Consider the following 24,443-nt stretch of genomic DNA (forward strand, 5'->3'; position numbering starts at 1 on the left):
AAGAGGAATTTCTATACTAGCAGTCTTTTGTTATGACAGTGGACAACCAATTATTGTGGAGCTCTGAAAGACTTTTTCTTGTGTCACCCAGGAACTAGTGAGGAAAGAGTTAGTAAAAGAAGCTGCTATTAATCTTCCACTAGTTTATGCGGACATAACTCTGTTGGCTCAAAATGAACTTAGACTGGCAGGAGCTTCTCCCTTCACTAAGCAGACAAGACCGTTACACCATTTGTTAGAACACCAGATTTGCAAGGCACAGATACTTAACCAGTCACTTCATCCACCCTCATGAGTAACCAGAAAAAGGAAGCTGTTTAAACAGAACTGGTTTCAGATTACTTTAAGCAAAGTTAAGCAGGCAAAGAAAGAGTAATTAAAGTTGTACTAATAGCAGTCCATATTTGCAACTAACATTATAATTCATGATTATGTGGAGGCACACATACACACAAAATCTCTTCAATTAATAACTAAAATTAGGCTTTTCACGTTAGATTTAGATTTGAATTTACAGACATGATTTGAAGAGGAATATAGTATCAGTGGGCGTACAACACAAGGGGATCCATACTAGTCTTTCAAATTAATCATCCTAGTATTGCAAAATTGGTAGCTGCTTTTCCTTCAGTTTTACATCACGGATATATTCTAAATGTAAATATTATCATTTTTATGTATTTAGCTATTCCAACACAGTAGTTTCTAAAAATTTTACAGTGTAATAAGACAGCAGAATGGTACATTACTTCCACTTTGCTGGTAGGCATCTAAGACACAGACTGTTAAGACTTCCCCAAGCTTAAATAGAAAGACCCTGCAGAATAAGCAGTATCCCTAAATATCTCATCGCTCAGGCTACAAATACACCTTTCTACTCTACACTACAATGGCTTTTCTTAGAGGACCTTGCCAGAAGTAAAACATGTTTTATAAAATCAGTATTAACACGCAGATTTTTTTCTACCTGAATTCAATTGGTAAATTTCATTTCATTCATTGCAGGTTAACATACTGCATTTGCCTCCAAATAGAATTCCAATACACTGATTGAATAAACAAATGTCATCTGCTGAAGCATATAAAAGTTGAAACGTTGTGAAGAACAGCAATTCTAAAACTCCTCATATTAAAAAGATCTCCGATTTTAAACAAAAGTCAGTGCTATCAACCCAAACATTTCAACGAAGAAACCTCATACAAATCTGTTCACACCACCTCTCTTGCTTTTCTATTTCTCCAGTTCTTAACTCCTCTGTGATTCTCCCTTGCTGCTCACAAATGTGGAAGAACTGGTGGTAAATGCAGCTGACCTGATTTAGTGTTGGCAACGGTCATTTTGAGCTGGCGACTGGACTAGGTGTTCTCCAGAGGGTTTTTCTTTCAAATGGTATTTTCATGATCCTATGATCACAAGCAGAAGTGCGGAAATGCAAAGTCTGTCATTTGTAGAAAATAGCAAACATCAATCTTGTCATAAAATGTTTTGGAACTCTTAAGACCCATTAAGCAAGACTAAGACATTCAGTGAAGTTTTGCTTGTTTATCTAGTTGTTTTATTGCTTTTCAGAATCATGGCACTGAACATCCCAGTGAACATCAGTAAGAGTAATTCTCAACCTATTGGAAAGATGGTATCATGGAGCACCAACATGAACACTACTGCAAGCCACAGCCCTTTCCTTTATCCAGAAAGGGTAGGTCTTCTATTTCATAAAGCTGTACTGAAAAAGTTACATTGGCTTTTTCTACACAAACAGTAATTCTGGTATTTTAAATATAAATCTGGGCTCTCATCTCAAGACAAGAGGACCTTTCCAGTTTAATATTTTCTTATTTCTAGTGCATCTCCTTTTGTTTCTCCTCTTCAAAGTATGTCTCCAAACAGATTTCAACAACAAAAGCAAACAGGTGGAGAGGACTATGGAATTTTTTAACATCTTCCACCTCCGTATTAGTGAATTGGTGTCAAATGGCACATTTCAACTGATATGGTTGCAATCAACCACCTGTACATCCTATCATCTCATGGCATTCCTATCAAGTCACTTTGTGGCTGCAGCCACTTTCATGTTTTAAGAAGGTGATCTGTTTCCCAGTTCTGCATATGCACGCAAGGAGACCATACACTCCTGATGAAAAGCTATTTCCAAGAGTTTTAGAGTACATTATTATTTACCAGTTGATTTAGAAGAACCCCACTCACATACTGAGAAATACAGATGTAAGGCTTCTTTACCGAACAGAGCTTACCTATTTGGAACATGGCAAGAGAGAACAAGATGAAAAAAAGCAGGAAAATGAAGCACAGGGAAGAAGGATAAGGCAACAACAAAAGCATTATGCTTTGGATGATAAGACGCCCCAAAACACCAGAGGTCTTACAGGCCTTACATTTCACAGGAGGGTGATTAGAAGACAAAAATGTAGTCACTTCCCCAAAACCTACCAGTAGCTTTTACTAACAAAACTTTTTCAGTAGCATCACAAAAATTGGAGTTGTAAGTTCTCTGGGCCTGCAAATTAAATTGTCTAATTAAAAAGCATTTTATCCTCCTCTTGCCTCCTGGTGCAATGCAGACAGGTTTGCTGAAGAACTATTTCCAAGTTTGCAAAACGATACCACCAGTCCTCCAGCAGTGTACCCCCTACCTCACATAGATACTAAAAGCTCTCCATTTCCATTAATTTTCAGCTGCTTTTGAGGAAATCATTCAGCTTTGCCATGTTGAATGTTGTCTGGATGACTGAACAAAGCGTAAATCAGTTTGACAAGTTACCACGAAACAGAAAAACAAGCTTTTGAACAAACAATGTTATGAGTGAGAGAATGCTACAGATGGAGTTGCACAACACTGAAACTACATGAGAGCTACTATACAGTAAATCAAAGGCTAAGGGTAGCTTCCACATAAGCCTTCTGAAATTTGAATGTAAAGGTAAAGCACCATAAAGAGAAACCTCTAATTTCAGAAGGGCCTGGGTTTTGACCTCTTTTTGACATGCCACAAAATAGACTACATAGTAAAAGCCCACAAACCTAGAAAACTTAGCCATTCTCCCATATCCCCAAAAGAGTACCCCAAAAGAATTCCCAGAACCATTTGATTCTTAAAAAAAACCACACCCAAAAAACTACCCAGAGATGTTTTCAGAAACAGAAGATAAAAACTATTTATTGTCCCTCTAAATATAAAGCTCATCTCTTCAAAAGCATCTTTTTATCTGCAGCTAGATTTTAATCGCGTACCTCACAGACTTTTATAAAAATCAATGATAAAACTATCACCTGGATAATCTTCCTGCTGTGTGTTTAAATGACTTGAAATGTACTCTGTGTCCTTGGAATAAATTGACTCAAATATAAGAGTACAAGATGCACGACAAGAAGAGAGATCAATACAGTAAAGTGCAGGTAAGCAGGCAAGCCAATAGATACTTATCAGTGGTAAAACAGGTAGTTAAATATAAATACTACACAACCTAAGATCGGTATACTGACAAATTAGAATGGTATCAACCGCTAATTTAATGTCAATGAGTACACCTGCAAGAAAGTCATCAAATGACAACTGTGGCTATATGCAAAGCAGCATTAATGAAAATCACTATCAACAAAATTGGTTTTATATCCAATAAACAAAGCACAATTTTATTAAAATTCCTTTAAAAAAGTCAATTTGAAAATACTGATTCAGAGTAAAATTTATATCACCTAGTTTACAAAACACAGACAATTAATAGCTGGAAAAAATAGGATGAGATTCTATTATAGTTAGGCAGTTGCACGATGGACCCTCCAGGGGGAAACAAACACACACACACCCCTCCCCCCCCCCAAAAAAAAACAAACACCCTAGAAGTCATGAACAGCTTTGTATTTTCTTAGACCAAAGCAAAAAATCTGGCTCTGGTGCACTCAGTTTCACCACCTTCTTGAGTGCTGAGATTATTTCAGAAGGAAACTAATGAATCTCCAAATCCACACCCTTAGCTGTTGTGCCAACCAACTTAAGGCCTGTATTCTTTACTAGAAAACCTTGCCCTGCGTGTTTTGCTCCTAAGCCTAACATTCGGCAGTGCAAGAGGAGGTATAAAACCAGATCATGCTAAAAGTCAACTCAGCAGCACAATAAATTGCATCTGCTAGCTGTTGTATCAAAGGCAAATTACATACAGTTTGCCTTCATTGAACTACAGGAAGGATCTAAGAATATGTAACCGTGTAGTCCTACTAATGAATGGATCTGCCTTACCATTTTGGCATCATAAATGCTCTGCAACACTCTAAAGTCTGTCTCCTGCTAAGACTTAGAGAACCAGCCTTGTTAAAAGAAAAAACAACAACAAAAACCCCACCAAAACACCTTCAGAAGACTTCATAGAATACTAGAATAGTTTAGGTTGGAAGGGACCTTTAAAGATCATCTAACTTACTCTGACCTATACAATGTTATTCATATTTGTCAAACTTCAGATAGTCATGGCTATGCAGCCAGAAAAATGTTTTCTTATTTTCTACTAATTGTAGTTCAGAATACTCCCTATATGTATAGTGCCAAAACATTTTCTAGCAGTTTTAAGACTTGACCACTGTATCAGGATCTTGTGCTTTTGAGCTGCCACTATTTAAGTTTTTGACTTTATTCTGCAACTGGGATACTCTTGAATAGTAGACCTCTTTCAAGCATACACTGCCTGTGTATTTCCAGTGATCAGTCACTTACAGAATTACAGGAATGCTTGTTCCGACAAGTACAGGTAATATTTACAAAATTTCAAGGCTTATGATGACCAAGAATTGAAATGGTGATTGCAAATGGTTATACAGAGTCATATGAGAAAGAATATAATTTTGAAACTTAAGAGCCTCCCAAACAGATCAACAGTCAAGATCTTTATGGCAACTGCAAATAAGAATAACAACCAGTTCATATATTTGATCCCTCAATTCTGTGTAACAAAAGCCAAAGCTCTTTAGGTAATTTATTTCCTTAAACATGTTCTTCTCCAGCAAGATAATTTCACATATGTCCTGGTTTTGGCTGGGATAGAGTTAATTTTCTTCCTAATAGCTGGTACAGTGCTGTGGTTTGGATTTAGGATGAGAATAATGTTGATGACACACCGATGTTTTAGTTGTTGCTAAGCTGTGTTTATACTAAGTCAAGGACTTTTCAGCTTCCTATGCTCTGCCAGCGAGGAGGTGCACAAGGAGCTGGGAGGGGGCACAGCCAGGACAGCTGACCCAAACTGGCCAAAGGGACATTCCATACCATGTGACGTCATGCTCAGTACATCAACTGGAGGGAGTTGGCCGGGGGGCGGTGACTGCGGCTCAGGAACTGGATGGGCATCGGTCGGCGGTGTGGAGTGTGAGCGAGTGGCTGTGTGGTGCTTAGTTGCCAACTGGGGTTAAACCACAAAAACATAATAAAATAATATGATAATATTGCCAAATAATGTTTTTTCATGCTGTTTGACACGGTCTGGCCTGCACATGGAAAACCATCAATTCATCCACCAGGTTAGTGCTTGCAAAATTCACAACATTTTTTGAGGACACCTGCACTGATGAGAACCACATTTGAGCCTGTATTTCAAAGCAAAATCAAGGATGTACAAGCTTAGTTTTCAATCACCCACATAGCTCCCCTAAAATAAAAACATTAAAAAAAAAGATGCACTAAAGTAATAGAAACCATTTCAAAACTTTGTGTAATATTGCAACTCAATTTTAAAACTGGAATTCAAAGTACTTCAAAAGTGAAAGAAAATAAACACATCTCCTTTGAGGAAGTATGGTTGAAGTTAGTCATGAAATAATATATCAAACATTCTCCTTACCTTTGTGTGTATTAAAAAAAGTCTCCTTCCTTTCAAAAAGACTCCAAAAAAGACAAAATTCAGAAACTGCAAATTCCATTTGAGGAACAGTGAATAGAAATAGATCTGGGACATTACCACACCACTTTTAAGCTATAAGATCTAACAGTACTCTGTAGAAAAAAATCAATTTGTCAGGCTGTGAGATAAAAAGCATTTTCTCTTGCCTTCTTAGTGAAGCACAGACAATCAAAGACTGTGTTCATCTGAACTAAAGTCTGGTGAGCACTTCAAGATATGAAAAAATATGGATAGCCAAAACTGGAAAGGGCCCTTGTAGATTATTATTAAAATAAGCTGAGGGAGTTTTTCTTGTTTAGAATTTCCATTTCTATTGCCTAAAAGTAACAAACAGAAGTCATTGGTCGCAGTGGTTAAGAAGATATTTGGTTCCAACCGAGCTTCTATAAAGATCATTTGCAGTTGTTAGCTGATTTACTGAGTTGTAGCTTTCACAGCACTATGCTTGATTAATATAAAAAAAAAAAAAAAAAATCTTTGCACTCTCACAATGGGATTGCAATTCTTAGCTTTTTTTAAAAATAGTCAGTGATGATCGACTGCACTTGGAAACACAGGAAAAGTTATGTGCAAATAAACTGCCTTTCATGTATATCACAATTCAAGAGCATCAACACTGACAGCTGCTTCAATTATTCTGGGCATCAACAACTGATTTTCAGGGTCTCTGATTAATACTGTAAATGTCATTAATCCAAGAGGATGTTCAAATTATGTCCAAAATCATTCTGCTTCTGCTTTTTATCTAATAAGGTCTTTCGCCTGCATTCATTTAAGATGATTGCAAAGTTCAAACTGCTGCAAAGTCAGGCATCAGTTACAAGACTTGAGTGGAAGACGGGTAATACTTGCTTGCTAAAGGTCATGATTTTTAATGGGACCTCTTAGATTACACTCGTCAACAGTCTCAGTCTATGCAAGTGACTATTTTTGGATAACGGCCATGGACAAAATTTCTGCTTCAGTAGATTTGACCTGTTATATTTACCTCTGTTTTACCGGTATGTTGTGGTCCACAGATTGTAGACTATGTAAGATTTATAAGACAAATCTTGTGGCTCTCTCATTACTTTAGAAAAGGCAAAAATCAGAAGCTTTAAATAAAGTCCTTCATATCTACAACCAGACTAATTTGTCTTTTACTGTGAAAACTGTTATAAGGTAATTTTGGTAACATACCAGCAAAATTAACAGCAAGTAATTACCAAAACATTGTATCTCTATGTACCTGTAGATACACAGATTTTCTAATGGATCATTGTTTTTGTACAGTGAACAATTCAATGACCCTAATACAAAGGGATGACAAGGATGTCTTAATAAAGTATTACGTAGGTTAAAGAAGCTTGAAGACTGTTGAAGAAAGATAGGGGTCTGTAACAGAAGCCCCCAAAAGTTCGAGCAGCAGATGATAGTAGAGACTTTTGACAGTACTGGCACAGGATGATACCTGGGCTCCAGAGCTAAAAATACAAATCATATATCGTCAAATTCCTGGTAAAGGAATGCAACCATGGGAGCTGGGTAAAACATACCATATATAGTAAAACTTGGAAATAAAATGGAATTTGGGGAGCAATGAAAAAAGAGCAAGTAAGACAACTATGTTAGCAAACACAAAACAATAAATACAAGGAAGGAATACTCAGTATCAACATCATACTCTTTCTGTCAGGATGCAGATGTAATCCTTTACCATCCTTCCAGAAGATAACTTTGCACTACTGACCCTAGGACCCTAAGGAGCCTAGAGAAGTTGAGCCTAACTCCAGAAAAAGAAAGAGATACTAAACAGCTTGGGTATATCAGTTTTAACTAGACTAATATTTGGAATTAGCAATAATTGGATAATTAGGCATATAGATGTGAGTGCCTATCTGTGTGGAGTATTCTAAGTGGATGAATAACAACTCTGATTAGTTTGCTAATACTTTAATTAGACTAAGAAAAAAATCTTGGCTCTGCATATAAGGTGCATTTCTTTAGTCCACATAAACTGCATGGGGTGTTTAGTTTGGTTCCTTGCTCAGGGAACTTGGCTAAAATGTCAATGCAGTAAAATTATGCTAATAAAAGGCTTTTATTAGATTTCCATACTGAACTGAAGCAGTGAAAATTGAACTGAAGATGCAAAAATAAATGTATGATGGCTCATAAAAAGTTTTTGTGATTGCAGAAGGAAAAGCTTGGTCAGTCTCAAATTGTAATTTGTCACATGCCTCTCTGGGACACAGCCAGAAACAGCACAAAACCCAACATAGCATCAGACTTAAAATCATGCACTGTCTAGGACCATGACTCAACCTCATTAGCAGACAGCAACATTCTAACAAAACAATTTAGAGTGATATTGATTCTAGTGTTATGACTCCAGTGTTGCCATTTAGAATCAAAAAAACTCATAGCTTCTGAGAGGTAAAGATGTTTTTGACAAATAAATTGGCTAAGTATCATGGATTTTAGGAGTGACATATTATGGTGCTTCTAATGTTACTTGATAAAAGTTTATGAAAAGTAGAAAAGAAACAGAACACTAATCCAAAGTGAGGAAAACATTTTATATCATTAGCAAAGATAATCATTCCAGAGCGCACAGTTCTGTTAGTAGAAGAGGTAAATGAAGAGAGACTTCTAAAAAGAAATGCTGTACAGTTTTAAGAGGGGACACACGGGAGTTGCTAGTTCAGAAGTAATACTTGTCAGAAATTTGAATATACTTTAATCTCTTCAACAAAATATTACATGAAAAAATGACCTAGCTAAGTAATAATGGTTATTAAATGCCCAAACCTGCTGACACAGTTCTACAGAGAACACGTACTTTTAATAGCATAGCCTTTCCTCTACATGATTCTCTCCCTTTGCTCAAAGGCAAAACACTTCTATGTATGGATGTAAGAAGTAATAATAAAAGAGATGATCACACTGATAAAGCAAGGAACTATTTACACTGAGTGGGAAAACTTAGTCATAGCTAGAATACCAGCTGCAAACATGGGTACACATGCACACACACAGTTTGGGGAATTACATCCTGCTGGTGATGGCACAGATGCCAATAATATCAGCCTTAGCAAAAAAAAACCCAAACCAACCAACACATGATTGCCAAGCAAAAGAAACAAATAAGCCAATGGTTTTGCAGGTCTATTCATGTTTCACAAGAATACTGCATAGGTTCATTCAAATCATCACTATTCATATTAAACTCATGCTATCCATATGAATGCAGATTGAAAGACTGGATTTTCTGCTTCAGCATAGTGAATGTTAGGATATATTGCTGAGAGGTACAATTACAGTATCTGTTACAAAAATTAAAGCTTGGGGAAAATATAGCATGGATTAATGTCCCTTTAGTTACACTTGCCACAATACTTATTCAGTGTTCTGACTAGTTTTAAATTGCTGGAAAGCAAAATCTCACAAACATGGCTCCCACATACTGCTTTAGTTACAGATATCCTCTGTTCTTTTAGTGGCATGGAAAAACCCCGTGTTTGGATTCCATAGAATTACATATTATTTCAAACACAGCATTTATAGGCATTACAGAATTGAGATTAGGCTGCAGTGGTTAGAAAGCACAAAATGCCATTCCGTCAATAAAGGTCAGCACTTCCATTATTCTTGCTTGTTTCAGCACATGAGTTTCCCCTAGACAATTTACAGGAAATGGAAGGGAAAATAACCAAATCATTGGAAAAATTGTTACAGATGCCATCTGGTCTTCACAGATGGGCCTGTACTGTAGGTCATGTACATCTCCTTTCCCTCTGTCATCACTCACTGAAGAATTCGAAGCAGGTAAAGAAACAGAAGCAATGACTCTAGAAAGTATACTATCAGCACACCATGTGGGGATTTAGCCACTGTATCTCCACTTAACAGTCCACTGGGAGTCAGACCAAGTTCTCCAGGCTGATGAAACCTCACTCAAAAGGGATACAAAATCTGTTAGTCAGAAAGCCAAAGCTTAGATCTGGAAAAAAAGGTGTATCAGAAAAATAAGGCAATATTTGTTATTGCAATACTGCCATCACTATACTATACACTGCCCAAAAATATAACTAATCTTATCCTCAGTGTCTCTTCATAATCCATCTGAATTATCTCCAAATTGCAAATGGGAAAGAGAGGCACAAAATTACTACCATTTTGTCAAACAGGACAGCAGAATTATGATTTATATCCATGTTCCCACTGCCCAATTTTCTAAATGCAATACTTGATTTTAGATACTCTCCTTGCTCTTAAGCAAACCACATTGTGGTAATATTACAAGAATTCTCCAGCCATGAGGAATTTACAGTTTTTACAGTACTGCACAAATGAAGAGTTTCTGCAGTTCCAATCTTCCTACTCAGAGAAGTGGGGACGGGTTGTTTACTTCTAAGATAAATGCTGTTTCATGTATTATTTAAAATAATACCTACCTCTTACTTATCTGCATCCTAAGGAGCTAAGCACAAAGTGCCTGTACACCTTTCAGCTTGCTCGATATGGAGTGATTTATTCAAAACCATTCAGCAGCGCAACCTAGACTCGACCTTCCTTCTCTCACACTCAGAGTCTCCTTCTGCATGACCACATTCAGTCTTAAAGGGAAGCAATCAGCTGAGATCTGACAGATTAGAAGAGTGATGTAACAGACCACTCATCACAAATCACCCTAGCATTAGCAAAAAGTATGGCTACTGTTGCATTTCAGTATAACATGCTATCTGCCACTGCTTTTCCACTGTGTTCTAATGCAGATTATATCCTCAAGACACCATCCATCTCTTCCTTCTGGAAAAAGGTGTTACGCTGGCTAATGACTATTATCTCATTTATTCTCACTTGTCAGAAGTCATTCACTGCATTAATAGTTAATGTTACAATTGATATGTCAATTATGAAAACTTATTTAGCTTGCAGAAGGGCAATTCATTCAAAAGTCATCATTACATTTCCTTGCTTTGAAGGCAAAATGGAAAATATAAACAAAACATAATGTTTCATCTAATTCATTCTACAATATAGCCTACTTCAGTGGAAAAAAGCTGGAATTCACACCTCTAGCACGCTACCAGCAGGACACCACTGCGTAAGAACTTCTGTAGCATTTCACCAACACAGGAACCATATGGTACTACTTTTCAAGGAATTAACCTTAATAACCCGAGAGAGAACAGCAGTTACTCTGCACTTAGGGCCACATAAATGAAGTAAAATTTCACCTCTACTTCTACAAGGTAAATAGGAAAGAACTTAGCTTAGCTAATAAATAAATAAATAAATAAATGGAGGGGGCATTTTCCCCCTCAACTGCATCTACTACATGCTTCAAATGTTCAAGAAAGTATTGCTAACAATGCAATAACACAGCACACTCAACATTTCTAGTAATACTCTGAAGTCTAACTGGCTAATACATAAGCATGTAAGCAGTCCATCTTGTAAGTACTATTCAAGATAGCTTGCAAAAAGAATATGAGAAAAATATTTAAAGGTAACCAACAATATGGCTAAAACTTAAATTGATGCTAATATATTCATGTCAACTGTGGACTACTCAGCTAAAATCCATTTACCCTGTCTATATGGATTACATGAAAAGGTCAAAAAGGTGGGATAAGGGAGAAAAGTGAGAACATACAGAAACATATTTCCTTTTGCTAAGGCCTGTCAAGATAACAAAGAACAAAAACAATGACATTTGGACCAAATCGTGTGAACGATTGTGAATTTGTAGCAAGCTTCACTTCCACTTTGGTGATCCTCAAATACTACTCTGAAGGTGATGCAAAAACCATTCCATGCATTGAGGGAAAAAATGGAAATTACCTAGTCTCAGCCTCTTCTGACTAGTCTCCCCAAATCACTTTGCCACCTCTTGTTTTATACTTAGATTGTAAATTTTATGCATAGAAATTATCTTTTCAGTTTGCCAACAGAATGCAAAGCCCAGCAGCCTCCTTTGTGTAACACGAGTGCAGGCAACAAACAGCAGTGTTTAGGCTGGCTAATCAACACATGATGACAGTAGAGGCTTCCCACCTGCAGATGGGTGTTGAACGGTGCAGAACGAGCATCAATGAATTAAAACCACCATCAAAAGACTTGATCAACAATTTGACCAGGACACCAACATCAACACCTAGCATGGAAGACACTGTTTATGAGACCAGCATTTATTCCCTCCTCCAGGGAAACCCTCTCAGCATCCCTGTGGATGTTTGTGCACTACCCAGGGGGAAGAGCACCACCTAGTGAATCTCTGGCACCATTTCCAGAAGCACCTGCACGATCCTGGTGGTCTCGGTCAACCCTGCTTATCTTGCCGTATTCGCCAGACAGAGCAATTGGTGGTACGGCTCACATGAAGAAAAACATATTGCAAGTGACAGAATGATGTGATGCTAAATATTTTTCTTTTAGTGCCTCACATGCAGCGTTTTCTTCTTGAACCTACTCCATGTCCTTTAATATTGCCCAGAGTGATGAAGAATAAGCCCCATAAAATGATCTACTTAAAGAAACTACTTCACAGGACACAAAGGGTAGAATTTCTGTTTAAAGGGGAAGAAAGAAGTATAGTTCTTCAATACATTAAAAAAAAAAAAAAAAAAAAGCATGGCAAGTTAAAGTCCTGTGCTAACACCCTTCCAGACAACATAAACTGACATCTCAGCATCTGTATTTGTCTTCATTTAGATAACAGACATCAGTGAGTTGGAAGGAAAGGTAGAACCTTCAGAAGCAATCCACGGTTACACGTTTACACCTGTACAACATGTCTTATTTTCCATAGTTTAAAGTGAGACCTCCTAAACGTTGGAATACGGAACTAGAAAGGATTGTCAGGTCCAGTGTCCTGGAATCAAAGTTAGCCCTCAGTTTCTAGACAGAAAAAAATGCAAACCAAAAGAATCCCAGAGACGACAGCATTGGCTATGGCCTGCCTGACCAACTATGTACCAAAGTTTCTGTAAAAGGTTAATGGCATGACAGCTACAGATGCATCAACACAGATAAATACAAACACAACTATATAAATAGAACATGTCCACACACTTCTTCTGAATGTACCTCAAAACGAGATACAAACACTACTTCAATATAAGAACAGGACAGTGTGTTTAGGAAACAGCTGAACATGAACTTCAACATCCAAAAGTAATGCTACAGAAGGGGAGTTGATGATAAAGAGAAAGCAAGATCAGAACTACTTTTTTTCCACTATAAATGAACCTAAGTGCTTCTGGTCACATCTGTCTGTAGAACAGAACAGTTGCTTAAACTTTGAAAAGATTTTCCTATAGTAGAGATACTATTCTTGTACTACAGGTTAAGAAATGAGCACAGATAAAGCACTATATCATTTATCCCTGTTTTAAACAAGCCAAAGGTATTTCTCCTCTCTCTTGGAAACCAAACCAATGCATTATCTTTACTGGGCATTAGTATGGCTCTTCTACTCTGATGGACACTGGTGTTCCCTCCAGACCACAGGAGCCAGAATCTAAATATTTCATTCAGGTAGTGTGATGATTCCACAGAGTAAGAGACATGATTTATGAAAAGGTACTAAAAACCTTTAGCTCCTAGTGACTTGAATGAGATTTGTCGTTGCTTAGTAACTTAAAAAAACTGAGACATTTGAAAGCTAGTAATACTGTGAGCAGCTGGCTAGAACTCTTGTTGTTTATAGTATTCTAATTGTCTAAAACTGCATTCCTGTGACCGTAGTACTTTACCATCTAATGCAGTACTTTGATAAATTTAAGGAACTCTGTACAAAGTAAACAGTCAATCTTCACAGAATTTCACTGAGTTTAACTATACTGCAGACCACCTATTTTTCAGATCACACAGCTGAAATAAACTACTTAAGACATACAGAAATCTTAGTATAGCCCTGATGATAGCATTATTCATACACTAAGTTTTCCATTTGCTACTAAGAAGCCATCCTGTTTTATAATTTTGAACTTATTCTTCAGAATCACATCACACTTACATGCCTGCAGCACTAAACGTGCCAACATCAGGGATTTTGTGGTACAGCCATGAAATGTTCTATATTTTCTCCTCCATACAGACAAAAGTGCACAACGTAAAGAGAATTCTTATCGTAAAATACCTGCCTCAAGTTCATGTAATTTTGAGGGCTTATTATTAAGCTTTGTCATTCTTCTTGTTGACATTGATTCTATATCAAATACAATTGTATGGCTCCTGCTGATATCAAGAGATGCCGTGAATCTATATCTGAAGGCAGAATCTAGCTCACAGAAGATTAATACCTCTTACAGTCTGTAGTTCAGAGAAGTGTAGGTGTTAAGAAGCACTAATATGTTTTTCTTTCAAAAGGCATTCAGTAAACTGCTTATTCATCCTGATATAAAAGTAGATCAGAAAAACTGTGGTTTTCCACCAGAATTTAGGGTGCTTTTAAATAACAGCTATTCGAAATACTTCAGTGCAATTCATTTTACAACGTGGAAGACAAAAGTACAATAGTGTTACACCATATACATGAGATATTGTCAAAAACTATTATATATTTAAATGCCCTCTAATACAACCTTTTGTTCATGTTTATTCAATTATGATCAATTATGAATCAATAATCAGATTACAATAAAAGTGGACCTGGATGGCATAATATTCCTTCCAAAATAAATTCCATGGGGGCTGCATGTGTATTTTCTTTTTTTTACTGTGGATTGCTATTTAATCAACAACGAAGAACGGTCACAAAAGCATAACAGACACAAAAGCGACATGCCAGTCCTGACCCCGCAGACTGTGTCACGAAAGCAGACCCACCCCACTGCCACTGCTTGTCCCACGGCAGCAAGACTCTGCACTGGTGAGAGGATATTTATAACTGCCAATCCGTTTGTTAGATCAGACTACTGAAACACTATAAATGCATATGCGTGTACATACATGTACATTCACATTACACAGTCATCTACGTCATCAAGAATAACTGGAACGGAAAGAAAAAAAAAATCCTTTGGTGTTATAGGGAGCAATTTTCACTTTCAGCTGGATAACCGTTGTACATCTGAACTGTGTTGTGAAGAGATCCTCTGTGTTTGCTATCTCTTCCTCTGTGGCACAATTCTTCTTCCCTAGAACGTCACACTATGTTAGTCCAACAGGATTCAGCCCAGGTCAAAGGAAGAAGAAAGCAAACACACCTCCAGCAGAAACGATGCATAAGAGTTAATACAGCTTCAAAATTCCCATTTTACCCGGTTTTGGTAAAAACTGTACAAGAATGCCAGGAGAATGATGATTTCACTGTGATGGATAAATTTCTATCTGGATGGTCCTTGGGGTCTATTCGGCTCTTCTTAAGGTTTTTCAGAATTAAACCTGCACATCTTTCATATGAATATAACATGATAAATTCTTAAGAGACTTCCCCAAAAGGATTTCTCATTTGAATGACACTGTGGATCTAATACACTTCAAATTTCATTTAATGGCTATCAAAGATGTCCTCAATTGAGTAGAAATAGCACAATTATAAAAATCTTGAAAAATAGGCATCTTCATTGGAAAAATATGGATAAAACATACATTACGGTGTCACCTCTCCAGTTCCTATTCATCAGCAATAAACTTTTAGCCAGAAGTATATTTGAAGGAAGAGCAGGTAACAACAGTAAGAAAAAGCAAGAGTGATATCTCTGGCTTTTGATGCCCTGATCACCTTCACAGACAAAGCAACTTCTCTGAATCTCAGGCCATAAAGCTGTCTTCTCACAGAGATACACAGAGCGTTACAGACTAATTGAGATCCATAGCAGCATCTGACAAAGGAAGCTTTCAAACATATACACACACATGAGCACATAACAGGCCCCAAATTTTGGGAGGTTAAATAGTCCAAATGCCAAGCTCCCATCCCTGTCAGTTAAGAACTCTGTATGTTACCTAGTAAAAGCTTCACTGACAGTTACAACGGCTTTATGAGATGTTCCTATATCTGTTCCTACAGCTCTATTTCTTGGCCAGCCTGCTCTCCTGCACTAACCCCCGGCACTTCTCACTCTCCAGATGAAGCTACAGTTCTCAACTCTGCTTCTCAGACAGTTCCGTTCCAAGGACTAACGTCCCCTGTGGCTTCCCAGCCAACCTCATTCCCACTATATCTATTCCAGTTAATCTTATAACCAACATGTACTTTAATAACTAGCTCAACCTTTTAGTCTCCAACTTTTTTTTATAACTGGTGGCAATCAAGACCAAAAATCAAATTTGTCATCTGATCCCTTCGCCATGGAAAATTGTACATGTACTTTTTCTTTACTGCACCATCATCTCAAAGTTTCATTTGAAGATGTTTTCCTAAAGTGGTCAATCTCCTCCTACTACTAATCCCACCCTCAAAGTTTTCTTCCCTTATTCATTTTTGTAAGGTTCATATTACCACTATTAAAATCCAGGCTTTTCTTGCCTTGACCAAAGTCAACAAAAGGTACCATCCTACATTTCCAACTTCTTCCCCCTACTACTGCAATCTGTTTCCATTAAAAAAAAAAAAAAAAAAAAGGAATAATAGAAGCCATTCCCGTTAGTATTTTGCAAGCTCAGCCCTAATAGCTCCCTCTTCTGTAGAAAACAGTTTGCTCTATTTTACCAAAAAAAGGATTTTTAGGTTTTCCACTGCTCTGACATATCACTGTCATGCCTCAGAGATATACTTGAAAACCAGCTGTTGTTCACACTCTATATTATTATATATCTGCAGTCTTTACCTTTCCCCAACACTTTGTCTGAAAAGTTTTATAGCATGTAAAGAAACAAACATATTCTGCTGGTGACTTTATTCTGTTCTTTCTAGGCTTGACCTGGGATTTAGATCTGTAAATGGACTTCATAAGCCCAATTTCTTCTCTTTTATCAGCTTTTACAGACTGATTTGGAGAAGCTGGTGTAGTGCTTCCTATACTAAAAATTACAACTATGCTTCAATTGGTTTGTGATTCCTGAATTGGGAAAATAGCCACATTTTAACAAGTTGTATTTACATGCAAGTATTTTAATGTGGCCTCATTATAGTTCATATCAGCTTTGGTGGGAATCTGTCAGATGTTATCATATGATAGAGGTTACTATAAAAATTCCTGCAGTCCACAAAGAATATTTTAAGTCTGAAGTAAAAGAAAACAAAACTCAAAACTTCAAAACAAACAATTTCTGACTCCGTATTGCACGTCACTATCAATAGCACCATTGTTTCCATAGCTACAAATGTAGACTGCTCCAAAGGAAAGAAGCGGAGAAACCAAAAATGACAATGCACAACCAAAACAGGCACATACAGTTTTCAGATGGCACATGTGGGATGGAGAAAGGAAGTAACATGGTAGCACAGAATTCTGTGGGGTTTTTGCATTTGACAGTAACGCCAGTGATGTGAGCACATCAAGCTCAGAACAGTAAGCAGCAGTAAACCTCTCACTGCAATATCATTTGACACATTTCTACACCTAATGGAAGGAAGAGGAGAACAGAAAGGATGGAAAATACCAACAGGAATCACCAAAGCAAATATACAGAGCAGGTGCCCCTCTCGCAGATCTAGCCACCTGCAGACTCAGATAGGCATTTTTAATCAGGTTTCCTTGGCATTTTCAGTGGTTCTGTATAGTTGTGAAGACAATCGAATCCTTTATACTGCTCTTATCACAAATGATGCCAAAATGTACATGCTACACCTAGGGCTAACAATAACCATTCCAGGAGAGGATACAGCATCAAAGTGAATCACTACACAGGGGGTAGATACAAAACATGAGGGTGACAGCATACAGGGAAACATGCAGTCTCACCACATGAAAGGCACTCCACAGCATCTAGCAACACTTCTGTCCTTCCGTATTAAGTTCCTGCTCTCTAAATATTACCTGTGTAATAGTTTACTTCACTATCAACTAACTACTCTGGAACTACATCATCATCCTCGTAACATTCATAATGGATAGGCAGGTAAATTCTGTTGTTCCTACAGCTGGAATTCCTGAGGTCCACAAATGTGGACCTTTCGCTGTCAATTCTATAATGATGAGTGTTGGAATAAAACCAAGACCAGCATCCAAGACTCACAACAGTACCACTCTTCTTCTCAGAAGAAGAAACTGCATAATGTAGAGGTATACTGTAATTCAATTAAAAAAAACAAACAAACAACAAAACCCACAAAAAACCACTTATCTCTAGTACCTTTGAGTACCCTGGCATTTGCAATGTAGTAACAAACTCAGTAGTTTACACTGGGAGCAAGATGCCTCCATAGGTTGTGATGGCATATTCAGAAATGCATAGTATCAGACTAATTCTTCCCTTATCAAAGTGAGTGACAGCACTCAGACAAATCCCACCTACCACGCCCTTCCTTAGTCTCGCAGGCTCTAAGGAATACAGTTATCTGTGATATCATTTTCTTCCAACAACCTTTTTTAAGGGAGCAGTTGCTAAAAGCCACATGAGAACACAGTATTATCTGCACACAACACTGGAAGTCATCTCTGGTACAAGCAGAGGAGAGGAGAATGGTTATTAGATGGTGGTCACTATTTCCTCAAATGTTGCCACTGCATGGCTATTGCTCCTTTACAGAAATATTTGCTAAGTATCACGCTTTGGAGGCATAGTTTCTATGAAGAATATCAGATCACGGTGAACTAAGAAGTAGCTTGAGATTACAAATTCAGCCCTTGCTATACATGAGTACTGGCATATACAACCTTCAACAATTGTCACAACAACAGAACAAACACCTCATTATCTTCGTTACAGCATTGAAAGCCCCAACTGTTAGTAATTCTAATCAGCTTTGGCAAAAGCTATTTTAACATTCGGAGCAGTGAGGAAAGTAGAGAATCAAAGTCTCAGTCACAAGAATATTACTATTCGGACAAGGCTAATCTTATTGCTACAAAATAAAGCTATCATCTCTCAAATGAAGCTAGTTCAGACAGCAATACAATAACGATTAAACTTACAAATTAGAACTCCTAATCCTTGCAGTATATGTTTGACTAAAAAAGTAAGCAAAGCACGGACCAGAAAGATAAACAAAGGTTTAGCGGGACCAGCAGTAGGTCTAAAATGGAAGTTCCCCAAAAACAACTCTTATTCTTTTAATTATTTCTGCCATGCATGAGATAAAAAAAAAAAAAAGGCAGGTCAGGCTCTGAAACTCAGAAAAGCTGCACAATGTGGGCCTTATATTACATCTCAAGTTTCTTCTTTAAGACCTAGCTTGCAGCAGTAAGTTAGCATTGCTGAAATCCAAGATTTCTGTATGAGCAACTTGTGATGTTAAAATACTATGGATTCTAGCATCTTATCTCTTTCAGTTGCTGACTAGAATGAACTCTGCTGGAGAGGAAGTAAAAGCAGGGGTTTTACATTTTTCATGTTTGCCTCAGGCTACTAGCAGAAAAATTCAGGACTTTTTCTAAGGTATGTCAGTACCAACGATGTGTCACATGTCATTACTTTATAATTAGGCTGATAGCCAAAAAGAATAACGCAGCTGATATTCTATTAAAATAAAAAGTATTCCCCAAGGCATAAAAATACTGACACAAGCATCTTAAAAGGCAGTGTAAAAATGATATAAGGAACTATTTATCTGTGCTGCTGTCTTTTCCATCACAGATTCAAATAAGTAATTCTAAGTTATGTATGCGTTGAATATTTAATTATCCTATGCTGTTTTTAAAAAAAAAAAATTCATATCTGAAAGCAAAATGCAATGAAACTCTTTTTTGTCTATGAATACAAGCTACTATGGGAATAACAGGCTATCTACACTCTATATTACAATTTGATAATCTGTCTGTCTTCAACCTTTCAAATAAGTAACTAATCACAAACCAAATAAATTTTTAAAAAGTAGAAAAACAGCCTTTCTTGTCAGGAGTTTGCACTTTAAGTAAAGTGCAATAACGATTCTATAACAATTCAAGGCCTAAATACTGAATCTGTAAACACCAGAACTTCATTCTGTATAGAATTTTCTATAAAATGCTCCTGACAGAATCAGGATTCAGGAAACCCAGGGCTGTAACTCCATGTAGTTTAGAACATACTTAGTTCAGATTGTGTCTGAAAGTTAGACAGACTAGGAGGATTACCAGATTACAAAATTGTGTTCTATAGCCAAAGTAATGGTGTTCACTCAGCATGGCCAAATTTTAGTTCTTCATTAACACAAGTAGTAGGAGATGTCCCATCTGTTCCTTGCATGTACACATATCACAAAATGAGTGCTATTCCATGTGTTGATGTTGTATAAACTACTGGAAGAAAGCATTTCCATATTTGTGGATTTCAGCAACGTTATTCAAAATATAAGACTTCAAATTCAGTTTTCTTCTGAAGCCAGCCAATAGCACATTTACATTTTTTTTTCTAACAACTATTAATACTTTTCCAGTTGGCCAAAAAAGAGAGAGTCCTTAATGAAGCTGGCAGATCTAGTTCTTTGTTCACTCTGCACAGTGCTTTCATTTCCAACACAATGACAGACAGAGAAGTATTGTGTTTTCAAATGTATTATAAGGAATCCTGTGATTTAGTTGTTGCTATTAAAGAATTATATTCAGAGATGATATATTCTGAAGTGAAATGATTTCCACCTAACTATCCTCCTCTTATGTTCTAGACATAGAATTTATAACACATTTGATTACAGCAATATCATACTGCAGAAAAAGGCAGGTGACTTTTTTAAAAGTTATCTATCATTTTGTTGCCTATTCCTTGAATACTGCCAAAGTTTTCTCTCTGTACTCTAACACCAGTGTGCACAATCTTAAATGATCTTTTGATTCGGCACGCTACAAAAATAAGTTCACATGTACAAAAATAAATATGGCAGCTAATGCTGTAGAAGGTCAGCATTCTTTGGAAGTTTAATACTCAGTGCACTGCTTGCACTTTAGCGACAACAAGGGAAGGACCACTGCTACGCTGGAAGACACGAACTGATATCATCCCTTTACTGCCGATTTACAGAGAACTGGAAAGTGTTTGATGCTTTGATTTGCTGAGCATACACCTGAGGTTTTGTGTCCTATCCCCGCTCCCCATTTTCAAATTTCCCCTGCATCACCAGGATTCTCGTCACTTGCCTCAGCAGTTCCATTTCAATCTGGAGGCTGCTCAGGGCAATGTTAAATTTTGACATGAGGTCACACTACATATGCTGGGTCACAAGCTTGACCAGTTCCTCAGACAAAGTCACCACGGAAGAAAAGAAACAGTTTCTCTGTGTTCCCCCTCCGTGTACTAAATAAGCTGAGAAAAGACTTCTTTCTCAGCATGGAAGTACCTCACAAATGTGGAAAGATTCTGTTTATAAAGATCAAAAACCTATAAAGAACAATATAAGCTTTGGTATATTGCTTTTAGTATACGCAGCATATTTTCACATATAAACTCATGCATACAATTGCATTTTGAAACACACTTGTGGTGTTAATGGCAAAGTAACCCCGTATTTTTCTAGATGAGCATTCTAACATAGATGGATAACTAAGGGTAAGTTCATAAATTCATTCATTTATGTGAAAAGAGTCTAATTTTTCAAAATAGCAAATATGACCAACTAACTGAAATCAGCAACATATCTGAAAATAGGAAGCGATAAAAGCACGCATCAGACTTCAATTTGAGACTATTTTTTAATTTCTAGGAAAAGAACACTTACCACAGTTACTGATGATACCTCAGTTCACATCAAAGACTAACCTGAGTATATATCAGATGCTTTCTATTACAGTTAACTTGCAAAAAGAAAAGTCAATGCCTCCAAAAAAGTAAAAATATTGATTTTTTTCCACCTGATAAAAACAACCACACACAAGTTAGAAAGCACTGTGTTGTAGGAATAAACAAGTAGTTGCATAATTATGTATTTCAGTTTGTGACAGCAAAGGTTTTTTCCTCCATTATTGTTAGAATTTATTTTGTTATTCTTTTTTGATAAATGTAATTAAAGCTTTATAAAAAAAAATAAATGCGTATAAACACATCTCAAAATCCCCAAGCATTTACTGTCACTTAAATGAAAGCACAGTGGCTAAATAAGCCCCACTACTGGAGATCAATGTCTGGAAATGTGTATATTGATGCTATTAGAATAACTACATTAGAAATCCTTCCCAGAGACAATCCCTGGAGTGTATGCATTTGGTTTTTTTAAGTTGTGGTGATTGCAGATAAGTAGTATCTTTAATCAGTTTTTCCCCTCATATGAAATAAGTTACTGGTTCTGACATCCCTGCACTCTGAAAATCTTTGCCCAGAGACAGAAATACAAAATATTGTATTATACAGTTAATATTTAGCTTTAAAATACATGAATTCATTTTACAAATAGATTTTACAAGGGAACACTTGAACTCAAAACATGTTCCAGTCTCTGGCACATCACCACCATCACATATCATATGTATCAATGCAGAAAGTGAATGAAATACATCGACTATTTCAAATTGAAAACCAACTGTTTCTGAACATGATGCAAAGTTGACACGTGTGCGTATTTTACCATTTAAAACAACAGATCCAGTGATTTCTCAAAACAGGAGTCAGTAGTAGTACCTGGGATATAGATCTACTTTGCACATGCCATTTAAACTGCATTAGGCAGCACAAATGTCAACAGACACAAAACATTCCAAATTAGTGGCAGGTGATCGTGTTCTGAAATCAGACTGCTCCATTCAACACAAAGCACAGCAGCAGCATCTATTCATTAAATTGGAGAGAAACAGCAAAAATAATGGCCTCACTTGCTAGGCAAGAGTCCAGGACTTCACCGTTTCCTGAAGTCCCTTCCTCAGCTCTTGAAAAACACAAAGGCTTACCTTTCTGTACACCAGCATGTTTGGGGATTCATCAGCCACCCCGTTGCTGCTTTGCCCATAATTATTTCCTTGTGCCATGTCCCACAGATTTGATCCGCTTTTGAACGTTGGGCTGTAAAAGGCAAAAGTGGTTTCAGTAAGACATCACCTCAGGTCTCCTTCCTTCCCTGATGATTAACGGACCTGACTTTCTACCAACATGTTATCAGAATCAATGTATGCTCTTACTCCAACAGATATTTACATTGGAGCAAAGCTGCTAATTCACCATTCACTGTCATTACTCTCTTTTGCCTGTAAATAATAAATGTAATATGTTAATCTAATTTAGACGTTAATGAATTGTCACTCTGAATAGCTCCCCGACATACCGCTAACCACCATATCATGCAGACACCTCCTCACAAAGCACTCCTCCCTCCCCTGCACAGGCTTCACCAAGGGATACTCCGCACCTTCCAGACCACAGTTTTGGGAAGACTGACTCGGCCCACGACCGTGTATTCAGTAGTGCCCTCTCCTCACGGCTCTGGCCACAGCAACTTTCACAACCCTCAAACGCACAAAAAGCAAACCAGACGCTTTAAACTTCTCGTTGACTCACCAGCACATGTGTGCTCTTACACATATGCCGGGGGAGGGATGCAGGTGACAGGGGGGAAAGGAAGAAATAAGCCAGAAAACCTTTCCGGTTGCTTTCACCTACTTCCATCGTACTTCACTGCAAAACACCGGCTCCGCCGCCAGCCCCGTCTCCTCCCCGCCCTCTCCCCGGTCACACGGGAGCTGCACTAAGCAAGAGCTCAGATCATGCCGTAGCTCCGGCTTTGCACGCAGGTGTAAGAACGTGCTCCATCTAGAGACCACACCGGCGGTTGCGGAGAGCCCGGAGGGCTGAGCTCTACTCCAAACACTTGCCTCCAAAGCCCTCCCCTACCCCCCAGACCTCTCGCGTGCGAGCTTCACTGCACCTCGCCCACGGCGCCGGCTCGCCCTGCCCTGCCACCGCAGTGCCCGTCCATGGGTGCGCGCCTCTCGGCGGCAAATGGCCAGGAGAACCGGCTCGCCCGGCAGGCAGCCGCGGAGCCCGGCGCGGCGCCCGCCGTTTCAGCACCGCGGACAGCGGCGGCGGCGGCGGCGGCGCCGCCCGGGGCGGCTGACGGCGGCGCCCCGGCCTCCCCCCAGGGCGGCAGGGGGCGGGGGCGCGGAGGGGCGCGGAGCGCGGCTCCCCGCCCGGCTCGTTTACCTCTGGGCCAAGGTCACTGCGCGGTGGCCGCGGCTCCTCGCCTCCTCCTGCTGCTCCTGGCGCGCCCCGCGCGGTCGGTGTCAGCCGGCAGCGGGCGGAGGGACGCGGTGATCGCTCATCACACACACACGCACTGCGGGCGGAGGCGCTGCTGCTGGTGCCGCCGCCGCCGAGGCTGCGGCTCTCCGCTGCTCTGCCGGAGCGGCGGCAGCTCAGCTCCCTCCCCGCAATGGAGCGGCCGTCACGTGGGGGACGGGCACGTCAAAGGTGCTGCTGCTGCTGCCGTTGCTGCCGCTCCGCCACACAGCAGCCCTCCTCCTCCTCCTCGGCGCTCTCGGCTCGCTGACCGAAAACAGCGGCCAAGAAACTGCAGCTGCCAGCAGATCTGGCAGCAGCCC

At 38.6% G+C, this 24,443-nt stretch overlaps 1 protein-coding gene across 9 annotated transcripts in view; it reads right to left on the reverse strand.

Moving 5' to 3' along the window:
• The window catches only part of RGS7 (regulator of G protein signaling 7), a 265,891-nt gene extending 241,661 nt beyond the window's left edge, over positions 1-24,230 (reverse strand). For 4 of the 9 annotated variants that reach the window (XM_076334189.1, XM_076334193.1, XM_076334192.1 and 1 more), the window contains exons 1-2: positions 23,404-23,451; positions 22,800-22,911 (exon numbers count right to left, since the gene is read on the reverse strand). In XM_076334189.1, the coding sequence (XP_076190304.1) occupies positions 22,800-22,911; positions 23,404-23,411 (120 nt within the window). In that variant the 5' untranslated portion in view covers positions 23,412-23,451. Of the gene's footprint in view, positions 1-22,799; positions 22,912-23,403; positions 23,454-23,505; positions 23,568-23,770; positions 23,788-24,045 lie in introns of those variants that run through there. The other 5 variants (XM_076334190.1, XM_076334197.1, XM_076334191.1 and 2 more) reach the window with 5 other exon arrangements.
• Between the last annotated feature and the right edge of the window lie 213 nt (positions 24,231-24,443).

This window comes from Aptenodytes patagonicus, chromosome 3 (genome assembly GCF_965638725.1).
Source record: "Aptenodytes patagonicus chromosome 3, bAptPat1.pri.cur, whole genome shotgun sequence".
Taxonomy (NCBI): Eukaryota; Metazoa; Chordata; class Aves; order Sphenisciformes; family Spheniscidae; genus Aptenodytes; species Aptenodytes patagonicus.